The following is a 25,506-nucleotide window of genomic DNA, read 5'->3' as shown; positions in this document are numbered from 1 at the left end:
GCAGGTGCAATCATCCTCGATGGTGGAGCAGAGATCCCCAGCCAAGACTTCAAGGAGTAGGAGAAGTCCCAGCCACAAGAGAGGCCACCCTTCTGCTGAACAGTTCCTGCTCAAGGATGGCTCCCACAATCCTGGCTGGTGGTTGAGAGAGGGAGCGGGGCCACGACAGTGGAGCTGCAGAGGGCTCCCTGCAGGGCCACGGTCCACTGACACCTGACCCCTGCAAAGGCAAGATGCATTGAGGAGGCTACGGCCCTGGCAGGGCAGAGCAGAGACCCCTGGCCAGGACTGCAAGGAGGAGGACGTATACTGGAATTTGTGAGACCGTGATATGTGCCTCACCTGTCCAAAAAGCCACCAGCTGCCACTGCTAACAGCACTAGCTTCAGTGGAGTTACTCCTCACACCATCATATGACGTGGCTTCCACAGAGTTACACCCAGTTTACATGAGAATAACAGAGCTGGCCTCAGTGGAGTTACTTCAGATTTGCACCGAGGTAGCAGGGCTGACTGTAGTGGAGTTATTCCAGATTGACACCATTGCAAGAGGAGAGTCAGGCCCTAAAACCTCCATGCAAAGAACAAATATCTTCTCACTAAATCTTACCACCCAATATTTGAGTTCTTTCCCCATCCCCAAAGGTTTGCTTTTTTGGGTGACATTTCCGTTTCCAAATATAAATGTGCAAAATCCAGCACACTTCAAGGCACAAACTGATCTTCAGCCAAACAGCTGTTCAAAACCTCTAAAATGCCGAGGATTTTGCTTGAAAATGGGCCCGGAGTTCACATTTGCCCAATTTCACTCAAAAGTTGACCCCCTCCCTTGCAGTGAAAATTCTCGACATTTCTGGGGGTTGACTTTGTTCTTGCAAAATTGAAGAAATGGAAACCAAATGCAGTAACCTCACGTATGAGATCTTTAAATTACCCCAGAGGATATTTCATACAGCGCTAGGGAAGATATATTTGCAATTGACCAGAGCTTACACGTCCCATCTCCGGGTCTCCCTAGCAAAAGGAAAGGGAAAGGCATCCTTTTAGTTTAATAACCAATTCTGACCAAGCTTAGCCCAGGTTTCCTTGCTGGGTGGAGGAGAGTGGTATGAGGGGAAGGGTAGGAAGGTGACCACAGGTGCTCAGATACCGTGGTGATGGGCACAGCACAGGAACCTGACGAGAACGGAATATCCGGAGTTTGCATTCTGCAGTCTATTATATTTGGCCACTTGTGTTTTGAGTGATCCTTGGAAATGGACAGCAGGCCTGGGCATTATTATTAGCTGATGCTTCTCTGTGCAGCAGATGGCGCAGTTGCAACAGGTGACCAGCTGCAGCCCACTTCCCTCCCCCCCCCCCCCAACCTCCAAATGGTGTCTTTCTGGGGTCCTGAATGAAATGTATAGTCCCTTATTAAATGCAGGCAAGCACTAAGTCTGTCAGCCCTGTGTCGTCCTGGCACTCCTTTGGGCATTCCTTGTGAAGCTCTGTCTTGGGGGAATGTACAAGAGGCCCAGAGAAGATGAGGGATCGGATCTTGAGCTCAGATACACAGGACCAGCCTACTCCACATTGACACCAGTGTCAATGAAAACAGAATCTAGCTGTCCGAAAGAGTGAGGAAAATTCAGGCCCAATGGTGAGGATAACCATCAGCTTCATAGTCACTGCCGGGAATTGACAGAACCCCCATCCTTTGAGACCAGAGGTGCATGTGAAGCAAAACCCTAGATCAAAATCTCCTGGGACATTGAGAGCATCAAGATCCTTATCACAGGCTGAGCCCTGCAGCTCTCCCAGGGATATTTAAAGAGGAACTAGATGGAGGACTGGAGGATAATGGCCCATGGGGAGCAATCCAGCCTTGGTGGTAAGATGTGGGGAATTTTTCACCATCCCTAATTCTCATAATGTTCTCCCAGGCTGACTTAGCCTGGCATCAGTGACAATCAAGGCAGAGGGGGACCGGATCCCAACCATCTGCTCTAGGACAGAAGCATCTCTTTGCAGCAACTTCATTCTGCCTTGTCTTGCAATAAGGCGTCTCTGCACCCTTCTGGACCCAGAGATCTGCTGTGCAGCAAACTACCTCATTAGCTGTAACAGATTGGCTCCTCTCATCAATGCTGCAATGATTCCCCCTGGACTAATATTTCTGTCCAGGAGTGACAGCGGAAGGCACCACTAAGCCTTTATTTTCTGGACTCCAGACTATCTTTGAAGTCTTGGCTTTGCAGTTTAAAGGGACACGTTCCTCCCTTTAGGGCAACTGGCTGCTTTTGCTCCCATCCTCAAAGCCGAAAACGAAAACTTATTTCTCTGCCAATTTTGTCCTTGGCCGATTCCCTCCCACCCCCTTGTGTTTCTGAATGGAGCCGAAATTAACATGGCTCTTTTTTTGTCTCGGTTTTGTTTTACTCCCTTGGAGGAGGAAGAGACAGATGATTAGAAAAAGGAGAAACTTGTGTTTGCACACAGATCTCTTGGCAGCCGGGGAAAAGGAAATACAGTGGAGGAAATATTAGTCTGTGCGCATGTATCTTGGCAAGGATGGGAAATGAAATACAAGAGGGGGGTGGATTAGGATCGTGAGAGTTTTAATGAGACCTTCTTTTAATATATAAAATTTTCCCAGGTTTGGAGCTGCACCTCTCTGATTGGCCCATTGCCAGATGATGCCAACAAGTGATGGCAGCTAACAGAGCGCCATCCACCCAGATGCCATCTTTATTCATTCACTAGCATTAAAATCCCGAGCTGGAAGATGTTTTGGGGACCATTTTGCCTTACAAAAGGCATAGTTTTATGGAAACAAATTTTTGACCCCAAATTTGCCAAATAGCTTTGCTAAGAATGTTACCTGCACAAGAGGATGCAGTTACTTACAGCAGCCACAGGGTGGCAGCATACATATGAAAGCAATCCACTGTGGGACTATTAACACACTGAAATATACTGTTATGCTGCAAGGCCTGCTTGCTGTGAAGTTCCTGGGCTATGCCCACTTTCTGTCCCTGACCAGAGAACCACCTGCTCCCAGAGAATCCTCCCCAGGTTTTACACTGAGCCTGTGGCAACCTGGGACAGAACTTGGGGAGTTCACTGAAAGCTGTGTGAATGCTCATGCAGTGTACAAGAGGATCAATAAAGCTCCTAGCTATGCTTCTCCTTAATGAGCCCCAGCACCTTGATCTAACGAGCTCCAGGGCGGCTGAGGCACCACACCTGCCTTTGAAGTGGTTCCGTTATTGCTGAGGCAGGATGTACAATGACGAGCAACAGAAGAACTTTGGACACCAGGCCTCTCTTGGTGTTTGTAAAAAGCCATGACTGGAGACACAATACATGAGTGCCCACTCCTCTCGCACGGTTTAGTGACCTGAGTGCATTGCGAAGTCAAATCCCAATCCTGCGCCCTCCGTACCTCACTTCCCATTCTCCGCCTTGGTTTCCCCCTCTGTAAAATGGAGATAGTGATGGCTCCCTACACCTCTCCCAAGAGTCTTGTGAGGCTCAGTTAGTGAATGTCTGCATCATGCTCTGAAAATGAAATCTATGTAGGAAGTGTTCACTGGAGGAGTCTGCAATGGCCTGAGGGAACAGGCACCCACAAAGAATGTCCCACACGGCCTGGTGACAGTTGAGCTGTAAACACTGGAAGAACAGCCCCTTCCCTTGGGCTCCAGCTTTCACTGTACTTACACCCATCTTACAGCAGTTCATGTCAGTTGACCTCAGAGTCATCACTGCTGACACCAATGTTAGATCAGAATCAGGTCCTTCCTATCTAAGTGCTTCCACCTCTACCCCACCTAAAAGCCGGGCAGACAGGGACGCACAGAATTTAAAGGTGGGTGGGAAAGATGAACTGAACCTTTCCAAAGGGGGTGGGTGACTGAGATTGATCAGGGTGCAGTTCCGTTCTAGTCTCCCACCCTCAGCACCGAAGTATCTGAGAACCTTCCAGTCATCCTGCAATAAGTGACGTGACTATCGTCTGTCACATGTGGGTCACTCTTCCTAAGCCTCACTCCAGGGGGAGAATTGTGCGTGCAGCGGAGCAGTTTGTCTTAGTAGGCTTTTGGTTATGGTTACAATAGCTGCACTGTTGTGTGTTTCTATTACAGAAGACAAATCAGAGAAATGTGCCTGGCACTCGGAGCAGAAGGTGGGGAGGTTTGTGATGGTCCTTAATTCCTGAGGGAGTTTGCTCCATAGTCTTGGACTAACCCCTGAGAAAATTCTGTCTCCTGCTCAGACAAGCTTTGCCCTGAGGGTAGAGTTCCACTGGGTCAGAGGAGTGAAGTTGTTGACCATGGTGTTCACCCTGGAGCCTTCGGTTCTTTTAGATACCCGGGCCCAAGCCATTGAACATCTTGAAGAGAAGGACTGAAACCTTGAACCGGGCTCAATATTCTATGGGAAGCCAGTACAGGGAGCAGGTAACAAGAGTGATGTGTTTGTGGTAGCCTGTGATGCTGAGGAAACGCACTGCAGCATTGGGATTTTCCAAGGGCTGATGGCTTCATACCCAGGTATATCGCATTGCGGAAGTCCAACTGGGAGGTTACGGAGAAGTGAATAACTGAGGCCAGGTCACTGTCCAGCAGGATGTGCTGGAGTCTTCTAGCCAACCAGAGATGGTAGAAAGCAGTATTCATGGATGCCGTTATGTGAGAATTTAGCATCAGTGAGGAATCCAGGAACGTCAAACTTCAGATTGAACTGACCGACTGTGGGTGTCAAACTTCAACCCAAAGAGAAGGCACCATAGCTGCAAACTCTTCAAAATGCTTCCCACTGCCCACCAGCATCACCTCTGTCTTGCTTGGTTTCAGCTTCCGCCAGCTGTTCTTCATCCATGAGCCGAAACTGTCCAACCCAACTTGGCAGCAGTGGTGTGGTTGTACGTGGTGAAGGACAGGTAGAGTGATGTGTCATCTGCATTTTGTTGGCCCTTGAGTCCATGGCATCTTACTAGTTCACCTTGTGGCTGTTTGAGTTTTGAATAGAGATGGGGGTCTGTTTTTAATTTGTCTAAACCATTTCACTTATCCAAAGGGCCTCATGACCCATGCTCCTTGCCCATAGCATGCTCCTTGTCCATAGCATGGACACTTTCTGTGCTGGAGCCCTAGAGAAGCTAATGGGAGCTGGACAGAATGGAAATCCTGGGGAGATGGGCTGTTGGGCAGAACAACAGGTGCACTAACACCTGTGAATCATCACTGAAGGAACCCTTAAGGATCTCAGATTCTAACCATGCCTGAGCGCTTCACTCCATGACCTTCTGCTGCCCCAATCAATACAGAGTAGAAAGCAGGAGGTTACCTGCTGTGTGGCCTATAAGGATTGCCCTTCTGTATCTCATGCAGAGTTGTCACCAACAATCTCCAGTGCTCTGTCCAGTACACTTTTAAATTAGTTCAGCTCTCATCCTTTCCCTTCAGAGGCCTCAGTATATCCCCCCACTAGACAATTTTTTTCTGATTTTCAGGCTCCCTTTGAACATCCCCACCCCATTGCTTCTAGCTCTATGCCCATGAACCACCCTCCACAATTCCCCTCATTCCTTGTTGTTTGCACCCTCTGAATGCTTGTAGTTAACTCGTCTCCAGTCCACTGAGTCGCCAACCCCAACACAAGACACGTATTCTTTTCATCTCTCCTCAGAAGGCAATTGCTCCAGCTTGTTCGTCATTCTTGTGGCTCACCTCCTATCCTGCTCTCTTGTGAATGGAGGTTTGTGGGATTCATACGTGTCATCGTTTGCAAAATAAGTCAATTTTTTCTCTGGAGATCCACCTAGGGTGAGGATCTTTACATGCAGGGTTTAAGTATATTCAAAACAACCCAAACGACCATGGAAATTCAGAGAGGGGTTTATACAGATTCCATGGTGAGGAATGTCAAATGGGGGGGGGTGAACAGACAGACAGACAAGCTAAGCCCTCAGTCAGTTACACATTGTGTAATTTAGCTCCTGTAGCTTACATGAGCTCATAACTTACAATAACTCAGGTTCCCATGCACACATTTACTAATATGTAACTTACACCCCTCTGCAGCTGGCCCCGGATTTCCAAGGCTCCGTGTAGCAGGGATTTGCATCCTAACTCCTCTGGCTCAGCGTCCACTACCCCCACACATTCCAAGTGAGCTGATCCTGATGGGACACTTCAGAGTTGCTGGCAAAGGCAAAGTGTGCCAGGCAGCAGGTCGCCTCCCGACATCTGCTCAGCACATTTCCCATCCCCTACCCGAGGAATCCTTGGCTGGGATGTTTGTACAAACGTGTGTATTTGCTGTGTCAACACACATCAGAGAGCAAACGCATTAAAAGGAAAAGGAAACAGACTGGGAGCAACAGCCTCTCCAAACCTCACTCTGCGGTGACTCTTCTGCATCATCGGGGGGTTCTCCAATGTCCCCACTTTGCTACATCCAGGAAAGCTCTGCAGGTACCTTATCCCAGAGCCAACCTGCCCAGCGGACCACTCGGGTTGGGTCTTTGTGGCCAGAAGACTGAGGGGAGGAGACTTTAAGTAAGACACCTGGATATGGAGAGTGCATATAAGTAACCTTGAAATAGGAGTCTCCTTGGTGCAGTGGGTTAAGGCACTGGCTTTTCATCTTCGCGGGTCTGAGTTTAAATTGGGAATTGTAACTCTGCTCACGAGAAGCTTGAGAGCAGAGCAGGGGATGCTGCAGTTCAGGGCATCGGTGTTGGAGTGGAGGCAGCAAGTGGTGCAGGTCAGTACAGAGGTGCACTGGCAGAGATATATGAATTAGCAGAGGGGAATGCCGGTCAGGATGGGGAGGCAATGGCAGAGCTGGGAAAGGGGATTGAAATGAAATGTATCCCTATTTCAAATCCTTCTAGTCCTGATCATCTAAAACACTAGTCTACATGGCTTGACATACAGGATAATTTTAACTGCGTCCTAACTACATCAAATCATCCATCCAAACTTGGCCCCCAGATGAGAGACATATTTGTGCAATAGGATCCAATATTTACCAAACATCCAGTGATCCAAATAGTTTGGTGCATTTCTGGGGCCATTCAGAGCAGCATTTTTAGGCTGTAGAAGGAAACAACAGCGCCGAGACATACAGAAGACCTTTAAAGCAAACAATTCCTCCAAGCTCCTCACAAACTGGGTCCAGCTGTTTGCAATATTTGCTCACTTCCCCTTTAGTCTGGCACAGAGGGAGAGAGAGAGACAGTGTGTGTGTGTGTGTGTGTGTGTGTGTGTACAAAATAGACAGAGTTACAAATCTGAAGCCAGCTACCATGGCCCAGATGTCACTATGTTTCCTGGAGTAGAACTCAGATGCTCCTGCTTCAAAAGCAGAGGCACTTACCACTCATCATGCTAAAGAATCTCCATCAGCTGGGCCTTGACACACAGGAAAGAGCTGTTTACTTCTATCCAGTAGAGGGCAGCAATACAAATGCACATTAGAAAGTGCAGTTTTGAACATGCAATTATGGATAAAAAGAAACTGTGTTAAAAGTATTCAGGTTGCAAAGTCAAGCACTCAGAAGTTAGGAAATGCCAGAATTAAGGCTGCCTGTGAAACTTTAATTCAGCTGCCTTGAGCATATGCATCCAGGGACAGTCTTTCATTACAGGGTCACATACTATTTTTGCTCTCCAGGAATCGCCCTTACCCCTCATCCCCACTGCATGTCTGAACTGCACCGATGACATAAACTGGCACCTGAGCATTCACCCATCCAAGTCCAGCCAGGCGGCCAGCACAGCAACCGCAGCGGCCAGTGTGATCCGCTGCACACCTGCCGCCAACAGGCGGAACCAGGCTTGCGTGGGGACAGGGGAGCTCCCTGCATGCAGTGACCCGAAAGCGTAGCCTGTTTGTAAGGCAGTTAACACCGAGCGGCCTCGAAATTCCCACCTCGCTCAGGTTGGGGCGAGCGCTTGTCAGCGAAAAGCCTGGCGTTCCCAGAGAGAAACGGCCTCTCGGAGAAAAAAGTACAGCAGCAGCAGAGGAGCTTAAAAAAAAATCAATGTAAAATTATTTGATCGACACTTCAAAGGGAGCAAGTAGAAAGGGCTGCCTGGCGTGCTGCATACAGACTCTCCCACTGCTATGCTCCATGTGCAGAGGGAACTGCACATTGGGGAGCGTCCCACCACGGCACCGAAATCCCTTTTCCCTTTCCTGCCCGCACCTCCACAGCTCTGCCATGCTTGCTAATTAGTCAATGGCGCACTTACCAGGGCCTTCCGTCCCGAAGGCACTCGGGCGACTCAGCTCGGGCATAGGCACCGACTCCGGGGGTGCTCTGGGGCTGGCCCCCAATCCACGTCTCCCCCTTCCCCCAGCACCTCCTGCCCACCTCTCCTCCCTCCCGGCAGCTGTTCCATGGCATGCAGGAGGCACTAGGGCGGAGGGCGAGGAGCGGGACAGGAAGAGGTGGGGGCGGAGTCGTGGGGGAAGGAGTGAAGGGGCGGGGCCCGGGGCGGAGCAGGGGTCACGCACCCCCTGGGAACCAAAAAGTCCATGCCTATGGTGCAGGGGTCTGGACAGCTCAGGTTGCCAGGAATGGGAGGATCCTTCACCTAATGGGGAGCAGGTGGGTAGAACCCAGCCCAGGGGGTCACTGCCCCTCTGTTGGCTCTTCGGGAACTCCCAGTCCAATCTCTAGGCTACTAGGAACAGACTCATACCTTGCCCAGTGCCGGGATGCAGCTTCTGTCTCTCCTGTCCTATGGCTGCTGAGGGTCTATTCAGTCCCGAGGGCTACCCTAGCTCTGCTGTGGCTCCGTAGGCTTAGTGGTAGCTGCAGAATATCATAGGAATCCCCCAGAACCCCCATTGCATGGAGGAGAAAGCAGGGGCCAGAGCCAGCTCTGCATCTGCTTCATCTGGGGTATTCCTCTGGGCCACAAGAGCAGTGCTTCACATAGAGCAGTGAAGAATTCCCATCTCTCTGGGGAAGGAATAACTCAAGTTAGCTACACTCCAGTTACTCCTCTCGAGTTAGCCCAGCTTGAGTTAGAGCAGGCCAGGCACACTGCGATATCACCCTGGAGACGCTGCATCCGCCCAGGTGCTGCACTCACTTGCGGTGCCACGAGCACTCCCCGTGCCCCGTGACGGGCCAGCAGCTAGAGTTAAAAGCACCAATGTACTCAAGGGCAGGGGGTTTGTGAGTGGGTGGGACCGGAGTTATAATCCGAGTTAGCTTGGCAGTGAAGACCAGCCCCTAGAGTTTACATCATGCAAAACACCACCACATAGGCACTGATTGGCCTCCTTGTCTTAGCGTGGACTAGATTCAAAGGAGCCATAGAAACTGAATCCTGTCCCCCAAGCACACATCATACCGGGAGGGGGAACCCTGCCAGCCAGTGTGGAAATACACTGGGGGAGGGGGCAGCATGGGGAAAGCCTGCACTGCTGTTCTGTGGGTAACGTGCTTAGATCCTCCTGCCCCCTCCCAAAAACAGACCCACCACTTAAAGCTAGAGGAGACTCGCCATTAGCAGTTAACAAACAGAGGGCCTATGACACACAGCTGAGCCCTTCTGATCACATCCAGTAGCAACGTATATAATCCCCCATTCATTGCACTACAAGGGTTTCTCTCTCACATTGGGAGGAAGAGAGAGAAAACTAAAAAGGGGGCGACAGTATGGAGCAAACAGCGAGTGGTGTTTGGATTCTTTGCTTTCCATGGTGATGCAGGCTAATAATTGTATTTACCCAGCTCCTGGTGCCACAAGTCTCCGCATCATGGACTGGCGGCTTGAGCCCATTCCTCCCCCGTGATGGATTGTGATAAGTCGAGTTGCTTGTTAATAACTGTACAATTTACCTAACAAATTTGGAGCTTGTAGTACAGCTTCCTTAATGTGTTTAATTTATTGTTACATTTCCTTCAGGTTAATGGTTTGAGAGTCCGTCAGACTTTAATCTCTACAGTTATTATAAAGTGCTTGTTTCTCGTTAAAATGGAAAATGGAGTCAACCGAGGAGATTTACTTGTGATAAACTGGCCAGAATAAATCTCTCGCCTTTGTGTGCCGGGGGCGGGGGGGAATGAATGCCAGCTGTTTAAAATGCTAGAGAGACACTTCAGCAAAGCTCCAGGGCCTGTTATAGATTAATGAGGCCTCTGCACCTTTCCTGTTGGTCAGTCAGGAAGCTCTATAAGGACCTGCACCGATTCTCCGTGAGACCAATGAAAAGACTCCCATTGATGTCCATGGGAGCAGACCCTGGCGCTCAGAGTAGCATGAGGCGCATGGAGCCCAGATGGAAGAGCCAGGGCCTGTGTGCCTGGGACAGCTGACAGGGAGGTAACTTGCTAAGCAGGCAGTCACACTTCAGAGCATGTAATCTACAAAGACCTATGAGGTGCTTTACTCAAAGTGCCAGAGCTTGCAGAAGGGATCCAGAGGCAGGGGTGGAGTCCAGGGACTTGGAGGATAGTCAGATGACTCCACACAGCACAATCACTGCTCCGGGGATTGAATCACCTGAGATGCGCTAGTGGGAAAATTGGGTTGATTTTGCTGGTTGGAGAATGGACAGCTGCTACAGATTTGAAGGTTTAAGGGATCCCAGCATTGAGTATTGAGATCACACTCAGCAAAGCGGGCGGGGGGGATCCAGAAGAGTTGTTACAGTTGTGGGGTGTGTAGGCATCACAGCCCGGGGCCGAAGGTTAACCAGACAAGTTATCCAGCAACTAGTGCACAAAACTCAGACCTCCCCAGGGGGTTTCTCAAATAATACATGAAGCTGATAATTAAATAGCTGCTAGTCCTGTGGCTAGGGCACTCCCCTGAGAGCCCCACATTCAATAGCTGCTAGCCCCGTGGCTAGGGCACTCCCCTGAGAGCCCCACATTCAATAGCTGCTAGCCCCGTGGCTAGGGCACTCACCTGGGAGCCCCACATTCAATAGCTGCTAGCCCCGTGGCTAGGGCACTCCCCTGAGAGCCCCACATTCAATAGCTGCTAGCCCCGTGGCTAGGGCACTCATCTGGGAGCCCCACATTCAATAGCTGCTAGCCCCCTGGCTAGGGCACTCACCTGGGAGCCCCACATTCAATAGCTGCTAGCCCCATGGCTAGGGCACTCACCTGAGAGCCCCACATTCAATAGCTGCTAGCCCCCTGGCTAGGGCACTCACCGGAGAGTCCCACATTCAATAGCTGCTAGCCCCCTGGCTAGGGCACTCACCGGAGTGCCCCACATTCAATAGCTGCTAGCCCCCTGGCTAGGGCACTCACCTGGGTGCCCCACATTCAATAGCTGCTAGCCCCGTGGCTAGGGCAGTCCCCTGAGAGCTCCAGATTCAAGTCCCTGCTCTGCCTGATTTGGAGCAGGGACTTGAACGTGGGTCTCCCCCATGCCCTAACCACTCAGCGATAGGGCCAGTCTTGGGTGTGGGATTTCTTCCCCCACTCCCATATCCTGGACCTGAGAAATCTCCCTGATGAAAAATGTGTTAAAATCAAAACATTTAGTCAAAAAATTCCTGATCAGTTCTCCTAGCAACCATGTCACCAGAACGATAGCTCTCTGCTGGTCCTCCACAATCCCGAAGTAGGAACCAGAGAGACTGAGCTTAGATAGTGATTGGAAACGTATCACATAGGATCCATACAGATGGCAGGTATTTAAAACTGCAGGGCCGGCTTCAGAATGTTCTAGTAGCCTGGCCCTGCACAGAACCCCTTATGCCCCAAGGAATCTCTCACTCACACAAGCTGGTTTGCAGTAACTAGCTTGCACCATTTGCCTCTGCAGCACGAGCAGCGCTGTGCATTTCCCTACAGGACAGGCCCTATGCAGCCAGCCGTCAGGAAAGCAGCCCCATTAATCTCTCTGACAGGGAGCTGGAGGGAACACACCTCGCATGGGTGTGGCGCAGCTCAGCCCCAGGGCCTGTCAGAAAGAAGAAACTGCCCTGGTAAGTATCATGCAGTGCTGAGCATTTATCTGCAGATGCAGCATCAGTTGCAGGTAAATTGCAGCCCAGGGGCATGAGGCAGTGCCTTCCATTGAAAGACAAGTGGAGGGATGGGGGTTACTTAAAGCATGAGAAAGTGGCAAGAGGCGGCAGCTACCCAGCTGTAGCCAGCAGGCGTTGGCAGTAATACCTTCCCTACCCTTCTCAAAGCAGAGCTCAGCACGCCCGCTCCATGGAGAGCTCTTTCCAACCACTTCTTAGCGACTTGGGACTCGCCATATGTGGGTTCAACCAACGTCTAGGCAGAGCAGCCACTAAGGAGACATGGATAGGGCCACGGGGAGGCTGAGGGGATGGTACTGCAGGGGAGCGAACCCCTGAGATTCAAATCCCAGGCTGGGTCACACCAGGATGAATGAGTTGGATGGTCTCACTCCAGTGCCTTTGTCCACAGCAGAAAGCTGACCACACAACATAGCATAAGCTCAGGATTGAGGGGCATTAACAGATCTGTCCGGAATCCCTAGACTAAGGCCCCAAAACACTTTAGCACGTGCTTAACTTTAAGCATGTACATGTGTCCAAAAGAAGTCACATGCATCAGTGCTTTGCTGAAAAGAGGCATTGAGTAGCAGGGCTGGTGCCGTTAGCAAAGCTGGGACGGCCCTGGAGTAGCTGGGGGACAGGAGTGAAGTGCAGTGGCAGAGCTAGCGTTCATTCGGGATTGGCATAGTGGAGTGTGGTGAAGATGAAGATTAAGCGGAGAGAAGGGGAATGGATCCCAGGGCTGAAAGAGTGGATCAGGATGTCTGTGAGTGTGTGAGAAGCTTGCCCAGAGCCTGCCCTCACTAAGCCACTAGCCAGCAATGCAAACAACCTCAAACCTGATCTGTCAGAGTTCCCCTGGATAAAATGTAAGGTTTTAAGGACAGGAGCATGTAGTACTGGAGGTTGAATCCCGCTGGGAGACAGGTCAGGAAAATCTGTGTAATGCTCTGTGCATAGCACAGTCAAGATCCTTGCTGTGACGGGCCTCAACCCAAAGGCTCCTGTAGCAGAGAAGCTGAATATTTATGAGTGTAAGACAAGGAGCAGGACACCTATGAGACACAGGTTTCAACTTGGAAAAAAAAAAAAAAATGGGGAAGATCACTACTTGAGCCATCTGATTGTGAAGAGAAAATAGCATCACAGCCAGGAAAGCGTAAGGCCCTTTACCTAGCTCTCTGTTCCCAAGAAGGTGTGCTGACAGCTGACAAGTGAATGGTACCCCACACACAAACACAGAACCGTCCTTTCCCAGCAAGGCAGCTGCTGGTTTCAATCATGTGCCACCATCCCGTAGACATCTCCTCACTCCACATACGCTCAAGGAGAGACCTCCCCACACACACTATCTTAGTCCCCACACCCAGACATTTCCATTTGCAGGAGGCACTCGATTAGATTTGAGATCCTAGGGTTCAGAGTCCTTAGAGAAATAACTCAGGTGGGATCCCATAGTCTGGAAACTCCTCCACAAATGGTGGGGAGGTGCCACACCATGCTAGTGAAATACCCACCATCAAATCTAACCCACGGGAGACCGTAAGATACCACTACTCTTCAGTCTCCAATTAACCGCGGCCCCCTGTGCGATGCAAGACATCCAGAATGCCGAGTGGTGTGGTGGCCCACCGCTGAGCCACAACAGAGTCTGACATAGATGTGCCAGGAGGCGTGGGATGAATTGGCTTCCAGTTCCGTGGCTGCTGTTGAGCACTGGACCCAGGGGTAGGATGTTAGCCAGTCACTCACTCCAGGCAGATGAGTGCTGCCAGCACCATTCTCCATGTCTACACCCAGTAAAAAGGGTAATAGAGGTGACGCACCAGGCCCCACTTGCAGGGCCAGCTCCAGCGTTTTTGACGCCCGGCGCAGGGAAAAAAAGGGAAAAAAAAGCCGTGATCGGCTTTTTCATTCTTCAGCAGCAATTCGGTGGCAGGTCCTTCCCTCCGAGAGGGACTGAGGGACCCGCCGCTGAATTGCTGCCGAAGAGCCAGACGTGCTACCCCTTTCTGTTGGCCGCCCCAAGCACTTGCTGCGCTGGTGCCTGGAGCCAGCCCTACCCACTTGTTCCAGGTGCTAATAAGAGACGCTCATCTCTAGGTTGGTCTATGCTGCCTCTAACCAGCTTCTGCCACATGGGCATGTTACATCTTCCAAGCTCAAAGCCAGGTGGCTCAGACAGGCTTAACCCATCCGTGGAGTCCCCCATCCGGGGGCGACATTCACAGCATGCACAGCTATCTTGCATGTCATCTCAGCGGAGACTTAAACCTCATGATGCATAGCAGCCAGAAGGGTGCCCCCTTCCTTGTCAGAGTCAGACAGAGGCCTGCTAAGCTCCTCCCTGTGCTAGTGGACTTCTCCAGTCTGAGCAACGCTGAGCTCCATCAGCAGAGGTGCTGCTGCTTCTATCAAGACCATGCTGGTATTTCTTCTGAAGGATTTTGGTTTGCTTTTATTTCTCTCTTCCAGCCAGGAAGGTTAGCAGGGTCAACCAGGCACTGGATCCCCCTTCCCTTGTAGGGTTTCAACGAGGAAGGAGACACAATAGTCAAAGAGGAGAGTTTAGCCCTGGGCGGAAAGTTGTCAATGTGTCAGGCAGAAGCCTGCCACCCCCCTCCCTTTGCCTTGCATGGAGAGCTATTTTAAGTTACATTTGCGGCTGCCTTTTTGATTTCCCTGGCAGGGCTGCTCCATGACATCAGCGCAAACTGCGAGCCAGCAGAAACCCTGGGACTGTGAAAGCGAGCGCTGCCGCACACAGCACTCCTGGAGGGAGGGAAGAGATTGGATCGCAAGGATCCCTGCCCGTGAGGGTACATCCACCTGATCCTAGTGGATGATCCCTGCTCATGAAGGTGTGAATCCACCCCAAAAGGCCCCTAAAAATATGCCCTAGAGGCAAGTGGCGGATGGAAAGGGTAGGCTGATGCACTATAAGCATCAGACACAGTCAGTGTGCTTCCTCCCCAGTACAGATCCCCAACTAGTAAATGGACATAGATCATCTGGCTGGTAAATGACCAGTTTTTGTTTGACTGGGCACAATGACCAAGACAGACGGGGATGCTTTTATCATCCCAAGCACCCTAGGCCAGTCTGCACCCACCTTAGTGAAAGGTCCTCCTGGAGCCCAGACCAGAGGATCACGTGTATGCAGGTAGCACATAAGACTTTCTTGGCTAGCCAGGTGAACGGAGTGCAACTAGAGTGGAAATCCCAGGCCTTGAATGTCTGACAGTACTGAGCAGTCTTCTCCATGGGTGAAAAAGGTACAGAGTCTGAGGTTTAAATTCCAGCAGCATCAAGGAAAACACTCCTCTCATACTGCAAGTGGCAGACAGTGCTTCCAACGAAATCTAGCTTATCCTACTAATTCTGCTGAAGAACAGGGAAGGGGAAGAGAGATCCACCTAATAGAACTGTGCCAATCATAGAATCATAGAACTTAAGATCAGAAGGGACCATTATGATCATCTAGTCTGACCTCCCGCAAAATGCAGGCCACAAAAGCTGACCCACCCACTCTTGAAATAATTCTCTCCCTTGACTCAGCTGTTGCAGTCCCCAAATCCTGGTTTAAAGACTTCAAGTAGCAGGTAATCGTCCTGCCCCATGCTGCGGAGGAAGGCGAAAAAACTCCAGGGCCACTGCCAATCTATCCTGGAGGAAAATTCCTTCCCGGCCCCAAATATGGTGATCAGCTGAACCCCGAGCATGCGGGCAAGACTCTCCACCCAGACACTCAGGAAAAAGACTTTCAATATCCCAACATTGACCCTCGGTACTAATTACCAGTGGCAGCACGTTATTGACCTATTGACTAAATAGTGTTATCCTATCAAACCATTCCCTCCATAAACTTATCAAGCTTAAACTTAAAGCCAGAGAGGTCCTTCGCCCCCACTGTTTCCCTCGGCAGGCTGTTCCAGAATTTCACTCCCCTGATGGTTAGAAACCTTCGTCTAATTTCAAGCCTAAACTTCCCGACTGCCAATTTATATCCATTTGTTCTCGTGTCCACATTAGTACTGAGCTGAAATAATTCCTCTCCCTCCCTGGTATTTATCCCTCTGATATATTTAAAGAGAGCAATCATATCTCCTCTCAACCTTCTTTTGGTTAAGGAAAACAAACCAAGCTCCTCAAGTCTCTTTTCATACGACAGGCTTTCCATTCCTCGGATCATTCTAGTGGCCCTTCTTTGTACCCGTTCCAGTTTGAATTCATCCTTCTTAAACATGGGAGACCAAAACTGCACACAGTACTCCAAATGAGGTCTCACCAACGCCTTGTATAACGGGACTAGCACCTCCTTATCTCTACTAGAAATACCTCGCCTAATGCATCCCAAGACCGCATTAGCTTTTTTAACGGCCACATCACATTGCCGACTCATAGTCATCCTGCAATCAACCAGGACTCCGAGGTCCTTCTCCTCTTCCGTTACTTCCAACTGGTGCGTCCCCAGCTTATAACTAAATGGACCAGAGTCTCAAGAATCAAGCACACATTATGTCTAGATACTTTAGGGATGTGCCAGAGCTGCTACAAATACCACTGACGGCATCAATTGTTCTCAGCCCACAAGAGGGCCTGCCAGCAGTTGGCTGCAGAGGATGATGATTGTTAGCTGTCTCACATTCCTGGTCTCCAATCTTCCGGAGAAGTGGGCATCTCACTTCCGTGGAACCAGGCACTCTCTGATGCCAGGTGCAATCCTTGAACAGCTGTGCCGATGTGCTGTGATGTTCCTGTTCCGAGGTGCATTAGAGGACAATGGGGTCATACGATGTAACATGTTTGAGAATCCCTGGAGTAAACAGAAGAGGCCAGCCAGACCAACCAGTGGCTGATGTATTGGTGGGAGCATTAGAGCCACTCTGGCATGCAGCTACAATTTAGCAGACACAATAAACCCAGCACCGGGAAAGTTCTCCTACCAAAATAGGGCTTTTGCTGGCTTCAGGAGAGAAAAGCACCTGCGAGAGTTCAAATAAAGACCTAAAGGGAGGTGAGAATGGGAGAGACAGATGATGGGGAGCAGAGTGCTAGGAGGTACATTGTAAGGAAGGAGGGCCTGGTAAATCTAGGGAACCGTGATGTTAAGGGGAGAATATCGGTTACTGTGTTATTGAGGCTGTGTCACTTTCTATCAGGAACACTCCATATTTCAATTTGACTGTCTGACATGTGGTATAAATAAGCCCATTGTTTCCTAACTATAGCCTGCGCTACCTAATGTCAGCTTGTGCCCATGTTCCTTATAATTAATAAAAACTAAAAGACGGCTGTACTTAGAGCCCACCGCCTAACGGGAAAGGGCTGTGCTCTTACCAAGCTCCAGAAAGTCCCCAGTGATATTTCCAGGGTTATTAGTGTTCCGAAATGTCAGCACCGTGCTCCTATTTACCCATCAGCAGGCATCTCATGGACAGCTATGCTGCTGTCAGGACCCTGCCGCAGCTAAAGGAATTAAACTCCAAAGAGGCACCCGGGAGGCAGCGTGGGTAATTGGGCTGAGTCAAAGCCCTGGGACTTCTGGAGAAAACGGCTGGTTGTGCTCCTAAATATCACTCGACCATGGAACGGCTCCTGTGTAAATATCCGCCCGCGTGTGGCCCCGCTCTCAGAAAGGTCAGATGTACAAATACAAAGAGAAGCGGAGGAGGGAAAGTAAGGAACTGAAGAACAGATTGTAACAAATACTTGGCCACTCAGGGGCTCCATGGCTGTCGCTTTGCTTCACACCACAGACACTTGGAACTTCATAGTGACAGTGGAGAGGGAACTGATACTATCCATGGAGGACAGGTCCATCAATGGCTATTAGCCAGGATGGGCAGGGATGCAACCCCATGCACTGAGTGGCCCTAGCCTCTGTTTGCCAGAACTGGGAATGGATGACAGAGGATGGATCATTCAATCATTGCCTGTTCTGTTCATTCCCTCTGAAGCACCTGGCATTGGCCACTGTCAGAAGACAGGATACTGGGCTAGATGGACTATTGGTCTGATACACTATGGCCGTTTTTATGTTCTTATGCTATTCCTGCTCCACAAGTATGGGCCCCTACCACTTGAGCTAAAGGTGAATATCCATAAACGGTCTGGGGACTATGACACACGGGTGAGCCATTCTGATTCCACCCTGTGGAGGGCAGTGGTGGGCTCACAGATGAACTGGCTAGCATGTAATCATGGTGGCTGTGACAGATTTCAAAACAAGAGATCCTCTGATTGAAATAAAGAGAGGCTGAGTCCTTGAAGGTCTGTCTACACACTGCAATGTAGCATCACAATGCAATATCAACACATTATGCCATGACACAGTGACGTTGCAACACCAGTTGGGAAAAACTTTTAAATTCTGCACAAACCAGGATGCCACCAATAGCATCAAGGTAGGTGGCACCTCGGATGGTGGGGGGCTTCAGCCATAATTCCAACCCTGTCAACATCCTTGTTAGGAAGCCACTGAAATCTCTCCAAAAGACAGTCACCTGGTGGTGCGATAGCAGAGCAGAACTTAACCAAGCTGTAGAATCTCCCACCTAGTAGCCAGATTCTGCAACCTGTTCGGTAGGGCTGCTGAGACCACAGTCTGGTCACTCCTGTTCTGCTTTAATGGGTGAGTCAGAAGAGGGTTTTCCCCTTGGGCAGACCCACAGGGAAAAGTCATGCTGAGTTTATCTAGGTGGAAACTTATTCTTTCCTCTCTTACAGCAGCAAAACAATTGGACTAATAATCACCCACCAAATCTGCAAGGAAGATGAGAGCGGCAGGTCGGAGCACATCACTAGGATCTCTTACCTGCACTCCTGGCTCTCATCCGAGTCAGCTGTAAAGTGAGGACAAGAAGTTACTAATTTATTCCCCTCTCCAGAAGCTGATGCTCTGGGGGAGCTGGGGACTTTACAACTTTGTTGCCAGAGTCCTTCATAATAGAGACTGGATGGGTGTGATATGACACTCACAGGAACTTGGTGTCATGTGCGGTTCTGGTGGAGTGGGGGGCTAGGGTTAGGACCATCTTGGTGCCCCTGCCTCCCTCCCTCCCCAGCTGCAATTCTGGAGGAGCTGGGGGTTAGGGGGTGGAACACAAGAGCTGTTTGACAGCGCATGACTTTAGGAAGTGGGAAGGAAGAACACCACCACGTCCAATTACAAGCAACTGGGGGAAGGAAGAGGAAAGAAGGGATTTTAAGAATGCATTTGCTCATGATGGACTCTCATCACACCCCGATTGCTCCCAAAGTGCCAGAGGATCTTGCGACCCAGTGAGGTCAGGACATCCATTTCTAGTCTCTTCCAAAAGACAACTGGTTTCACTTTTGAGGCTGGTTTCTGCCCCTATCATCTTTGAGGTGCAGATAATAAAGTGAGAGATAAAAAGACTTCCTTTAATGGAAAGATAAAAAGACTTCCTTTAAAAAGTGGAAGTCAAATCCTAGTGAGGCAAATAGAAAGGAGCATAAACACTGCCAAATTAAGTGCAAGAGTATAATAAGAAAAGCCAAAGAGGAGTTTGAAGAACGGCTAGCCAAAAACTCCAAAGGTAATAACAAAATGTTTTTTAAGTACATCAGAAGCAAGAAGCCTGCTAAACAACCAGTGGGGCCCCTTGATGATCGAGATACAAAAGGAGTGCTTAAAGATGATATAGTCATTGCGGAGAAACTAAATGGATTCTTTGCTTCAGTCTTCACGGCTGAGGATGTTAGGGAGATTCCCAAACCTGAGCTGGCTTTTGTAGGTGACAAATCTGAGGAACTGTCACAGATTAAAGTGTCACTAGAGGAGGTTTTGGAATTAATTGATAAACTCAACATTAACAAGTCACCAGGACCAGATGGCATTCACCCAAGAGTTCTGAAAGAACTCAAATGTGAAGTTGCAGAACTATTAACTAAGATTTGTAACCTGTCCTTTAAATTGGCTTCGGTACCCAATGACTGGAAGTTAGCTAATGTAATGTCAATATTTAAAAAGGGCTCTAGAGATGATCCCGGCAATTACAGACCGGTAAATCTAATGTCAGTACCGGGCAAATTAGTTGAAACAATACTTAAGAATAAAATTGTCAGACACATAGAAAAACATAAACTGTTGAGCAATAGTCAACATGGTTTCTGTAAAGGGAAATCGTATCTTACTAATCTATTAGAGTTCTTTGAAGGGGTCAACCAACATGTGGACAAGGGGGATCCAGTGGACATAGTATACTTAGGTTTCCAGAAAGCCTTTGACGAGGTTCCTCACCAAAGGCTGTTACGTAAATTAAGCTGTCATGGGATAAAAGGGAAGGTCCTTTCATGGATTGAGAACTGGTTAAAAGACAGGGAACAAAGGGTAGGAATTAATGGTAAATTCTCAGAATGGAGAGGGGTAAATAGTGGTGTTCCCCAGGGGTCAGTCCTAGGACCAATCCTATTCAATTTATTCATAAATGATCTGGAGAAAGGGGTAAAAAGTGAGGTGGCAAAGTTTGCAGATGATACTAAACTGCTCAAGATAGTTAAGACCAAAGCAGATTGTGAAGAACTTCAAAAAGATCTCACAAAACTAAGTGATTGGGCAACAAAATGGCAAATGAAATTTAATGTGGATAAATGTAAAGTGATGCACATTTGAAAAAATAACCCCAACTATACATACAACATGATGGGGGCTAATTTAGCTACAACGAGTCAGGAAAAAGATCTTCGAGTCATCGTGGATAGTTCTCTGAAGATGTCCATGCAGTGTGCAGAGGCGGTCAAAAAAGCAAACAGGATGTTAGGAATCATTAAAAAGGGGATAGAGAATAAGACTGAGAATATATTATTGCCATTATATAAATCCATGGTACGCCCACATCTCGAATACTGTGTACAGATGTGGTCTCCTCACCTCAAAAAAGATATACTGGCACTAGAAAAGGTTCAGAAAAGGGCAACTAAAATGATTAGGGGTTTGGAGAGGGTCCCATATGAGGAAAGATTAAAGAGGCTAGGACACTTCAACTTGGAAAAGAGGAGACTAAGGGGGATATGATAGAGGTATACAAAATCATGAGTGGTGTGGAGAAAGTGGATAAGGAAAAGTTATTTACTTATTCCCATAATACAAGAACTAGGGGTCATCAAATGAAATTAATAGGCAGCAGGTTTAAAACAAGTAAAAGGAAGTTCTTCTTCACGCAGCGCACAGTCAACTTGTGGAACTCCTTACTTGAGGAGGTTGTGAAGGCTAGGACTATAACAGCATTTAAAAGAGAACTGGATAAATTCATGGTGGTTAAGTCCATAAATGGCTATTAGCCAGGATGGGTAAGGAATGGTGTCCCTAGCCTCTGTTCGTCAGAGGATGGAGATGGATGGCAGGAGAGAGATCACTTGATCATTGCCTATTAGGTTCACTCCCTCTGGGGCACCTGGCATTGGCCACTGTCGGTAGACAGATACTGGGCTAGATGGACCTTTGGTCTGACCCGGTACGGCCGTTCTTATGTTCTTATAATAAGGGAAACCAGGATTTCTCATGGTTGGATGCAGTAGCTTGATTCCCCCAGAACAACTGTGCTTCTTTGTAGCTAGCTACATGACTCAGCAGTTCAGGAACAGGCATTGTGAGTGGCCCTGACGAGAGAGCCTCTCTTTAGTCAGAGGAGAACTAATTCCTCCACATGGTGCAACAGGGCTCCGTGGTGCTATAGCTATATATATATTTTATATATATAACAGATGACAGCTATAGCACCACGGAGCCCTGTTGCACCATGCACCTCTCCATGCTGCTTTCCCGTAACACTGCAGCCATTCCCAGCAAGGTCTGCAACAAAAGGGAACAGGCACCACAGGCCCTGTAGGCAGACGCTGGAACAGAGTGATCCACGTGATCTCTAGATCTACTTAGAAGAGGGTAGAATAAGCGCCGTGCTCACATCTCTGAGAGAGAGGTCCATCGGTGGAGGATTGAATGACCGCTTGTGGGCTGAGTGCAAAGGCTCTCACTCTTGGGTCACACAGGCAGAGGCATCCCACGTCATAGTGAACGAAGGCCATTGCCATGTGATAGCTGTTCTGGGGCCTAGTAACTGGACTGAGTCAGTGGCTCCAGTCCAGGTCCCAGTTGTTCACCTCACAGAAACCACCAGCACTAATTGGCCTCCTTGCTGGCAGTCATAAGAAGTACCCAGGAGCAAATGGGCCATGTTGAGGCATGCTAGGGGGAACACCTGCCATTGCTGCTGTGGTTGTGGGGTGGATTAATAGGACTGCTGGCTCCCATCCATCTGGCTCCCTTCAGCTTCACTGGGAGCTGTAGATATTCAATACCTCTGAAATGTGGCCACTTTGCTAATCAGTTTTAAGTGCCTGGCATTAGATGGCCCAAAATGGCAGCTCAGGTGCCACTGCGGCTTCTGCCTACCTGCACCAAGGAATCTTGTTTAACAAGCAAGATGAAGGGAAGAGGGGCTTGCAGTGAAGTTCAGTGGAGCTGAGGTCTCCACCCATAGATTTGCCAGAACTCTCCACCTGCTGAGGACCAGTTTTGTGATAAAACCCCAAATTGAAGGGCAGAAAGAAAACAAAGGGTGGATTTCAATACACTCTGTATGCACATACCTGCGGAACTCCATGGCCCAGGACAGATCTGGTCATGTGCCATGGCTGAACTTTTAAAAATGGCTGGATAATTGTATGATTGATAGCACCATCTGTAGTAGTGTGCGCTAAGGTGATGGAACTCAAAGTCTCATTCTTTACAATCTGAGCTGATCATCGCAGGAGTCAGTAAGTAACTACACACTTGCTCACTCCTCATACAACACTGTACAATTCCCTAGGTCCTCTCCTAAGTTATCTGTATTTACTTCTTCTCTAACATCAGAGTTTTCACTACTGCTGAAGCAGGGGTGGGCAAACGACGGCCTATGGGCCGCATCCAGCCCACCAACCATTTTAATCCAGCCCTCGAGTTCCTGCTGGGGACTGGGGCTTGGGGCTTGCCCCTCTCTGGTGCTCCAGTTGGGGAGCAGGGTTGGGAGCCGCTCCGCACAGCTCCCAGAAGCAGTGGCATGTCCCTCCTCCGGCTCCTACACATAGCAGCAGCCAGGCTCTGCACACCGTCCCCACCCCAAACGCTGCCCCTGCAGCTCCCACTGGCTGGGAACTGCGGCCAATGGGAGCTACAGGGTGGTGCCTATGGATGGGGCAGCACACAGCACACAGCAGAGCCACCTGGCTGTGCCTCTGCTGGCACTAAACATTAAAAAGGTTGTAGAGCAGTTTTTAAACTAGGAGATGGGGGAAAGCCGACTGCTGCAGAGGAGCGTGTGGATCGGACACAGACTTCTCTTAGAGGAGAGTCTGATGATAGAGAATCTCCAGGTTATAGTCAGGAGCAGAGGAATGAGAAGTATAATGTAAGGGCCGGATCAGATGATAAACAGTCACATAAAAAAGAATCTGGCACATCAGAAAAAGGCAGGCTAATAAACAGGGACAAGTTTTTAAAGTGCTTGTACACAAATGCCAGAAGTCTAAATAATAAGATGGGTGAACTAGAGTGCCTTGTGATAAAGGAGGATATAGATATAATAGGCATCACAGAAACCTGGTGGACTGAGAGCAATCAATGGGACACAATCATTCCGGGGTACAAAATATATCGGAAGGACAGAACAGGCCGTGCAGGGGGAGGAGTGGCACTATATGTTAAAGAAAGTGTAGATTCAAATGAAGTAAAAATCTTAAGCGAATCCACAGGTTCCATAGAGTCTCTAAGGATAGAAATTTCATGCTCTAGTAAAAATATAACAGTAGGGATCTATTCTCGACCACCTGACCAGGACAGTAATAGTGATGATGAAATGCTAAGGGAAATTAGAGAGGCTATCAAAATTAAGAACCCAATAATAGTGGGGGATTTCAATTATCCCCATATTGACTGGGAACATTTCACTTCAGGACGAAATGCAGAGATAAAATTTCTCGATACTTTAAATGACTGCTTCATGGAGCAGCTGGTACGGGAACCCACAAGGGGAGAGGCGACTCTAGATTTAATCCTGAGTGGAGCGCAGGAGCTGGTCCAAGAGGTAACTGTAGCAGGACCGCTTGGAAATAGTGACCATAATACAATAGCATTCAACATCCCTGTGGTGGGAAGAACATCTCAACTGCCCAACACTGTGGCCTTTAATTTCAAAAGGGGGAACTATACAAAAATGAGGGGGTTAGTTAGACAAAAGTTAAAAGGTACAGTGACTAAAGTGAAATCCCTGCAAGTTGCGTGGGCCCTTTTTAAAGACACCATAATAGAGGCCCAACTTCAATGTATACCCCAAATTAAGAAAAACAGTAAAAAAACTAAAAAAGAGCCACCGTGGCTTAACAACCATGTAAAAGAAGCAGTGAGAGAGAAAAAGACTTCCTTTAAAAAGTGGAAGTCAAATCCTAGTGAGGCAAATAGAAAGGAGCACAAACACTGCACTGCCAACTTAAGTGCAAGAGTGTAATAAGAAAAGCCAAAGAGGAGTTTGAAGAACGGCTAGCCAAAAACTCCAAAGGTAATAACAAAATGTTTTTTAAGTACATCAGAAGCAGGAAGCCTGCTAAACAACCAGTGGGGCCCCTTGACGATCAAAATTCAAAAGGAGCGCTTAAAGATGAAAAAGTCATTGCGGAGAAACTAAATGGATTCTTTGCTTCAGTCTTCACGGCTGAGGATGTTAGGGAGATTCCCAAACCTGAGCTGGCTTTTGTAGGTGACAAATCTGAGGAACTGTCACAGATTGAAGTGTCACTAGAGGAGGTTTTGGAATTAATTGATAAACTCAACATTAACAAGTCACTGGGACCAGATGGCATTCACCCAAGAGTTCTAAAAGAACTCAAATGTGAAGTTGCAGAACTATTAACTAAGGTTTGTAACCTGTCCTTTAAATCGGCTTCGGTACCCAATGACTGGAAGTTAGCTAATGTAACGCCAATATTTAAAAAGGGCTCTAGGGGTGATCCCGGCAATTACAGACCGGTAAGTCTAACGTCGGTACCGGGCAAATTAGTTGAAACAATAGTAAAGAATAAAATTGTCAGACACATAGAAAAACATAAACTGTTGAGCAATAGTCAACATGGTTTCTGTAAAGGGAAATCGTGTCTTACTAATCTATTAGAGTTCTTGAAGGGGTCAACAAACATGTGGACAAGGGGGATCCAGTGGACATAGTGTACTTAGATTTCCAGAAAGCCTTTGACAAGGTCCCTCACCAAAGGCTCTTACGTAAATTAAGCTGTCATGGGATAAAAGGAAAGGTCCTTTCATGGATTGAGAACTGGTTAAAGGACAGGGAACAAAGGGTAGGAATTAATGGTAAATTCTCAGAATGGAGAGGGGTAACTAGTGGTGTTCCCCAAGGGTCAGTCCTAGGACCAATCCTATTCAATTTATTCATAAATGATCTGGAGAAAGGGGTAAACAGTGAGGTGGCAAAGTTTGCAGATGATACTA

At 48.6% G+C, this 25,506-nt stretch overlaps 1 protein-coding gene across 7 annotated transcripts in view; it reads right to left on the bottom strand.

Moving 5' to 3' along the window:
- Positions 1-25,506, bottom strand: part of PLXNA4 (plexin A4) — a 684,054-nt gene that overhangs the window by 374,900 nt on the left and 283,648 nt on the right. The window contains exon 1 of one of the 7 annotated variants that reach the window (XM_045028678.1): positions 15,115-15,300. The exons of 5 other annotated variants lie outside the window; for them this stretch is intronic. In XM_045028678.1, coding sequence (XP_044884613.1) covers positions 15,115-15,174 — 60 coding nt within the window. In that variant the 5' untranslated portion in view covers positions 15,175-15,300. Of the gene's footprint in view, positions 1-7,370; positions 7,692-15,114; positions 15,301-25,506 lie in introns of those variants that run through there. One more of the 7 variants, XM_045028685.1, reaches the window with a different exon arrangement.

The sequence above is a fragment of the Mauremys mutica genome, chromosome 1 (assembly GCF_020497125.1).
Source record: "Mauremys mutica isolate MM-2020 ecotype Southern chromosome 1, ASM2049712v1, whole genome shotgun sequence".
Classification (NCBI taxonomy): Eukaryota; Metazoa; Chordata; order Testudines; family Geoemydidae; genus Mauremys; species Mauremys mutica.
Note: the sequence above shows the minus strand (reverse complement) of the source record. Positions and strands in the feature narration are given on the sequence as shown.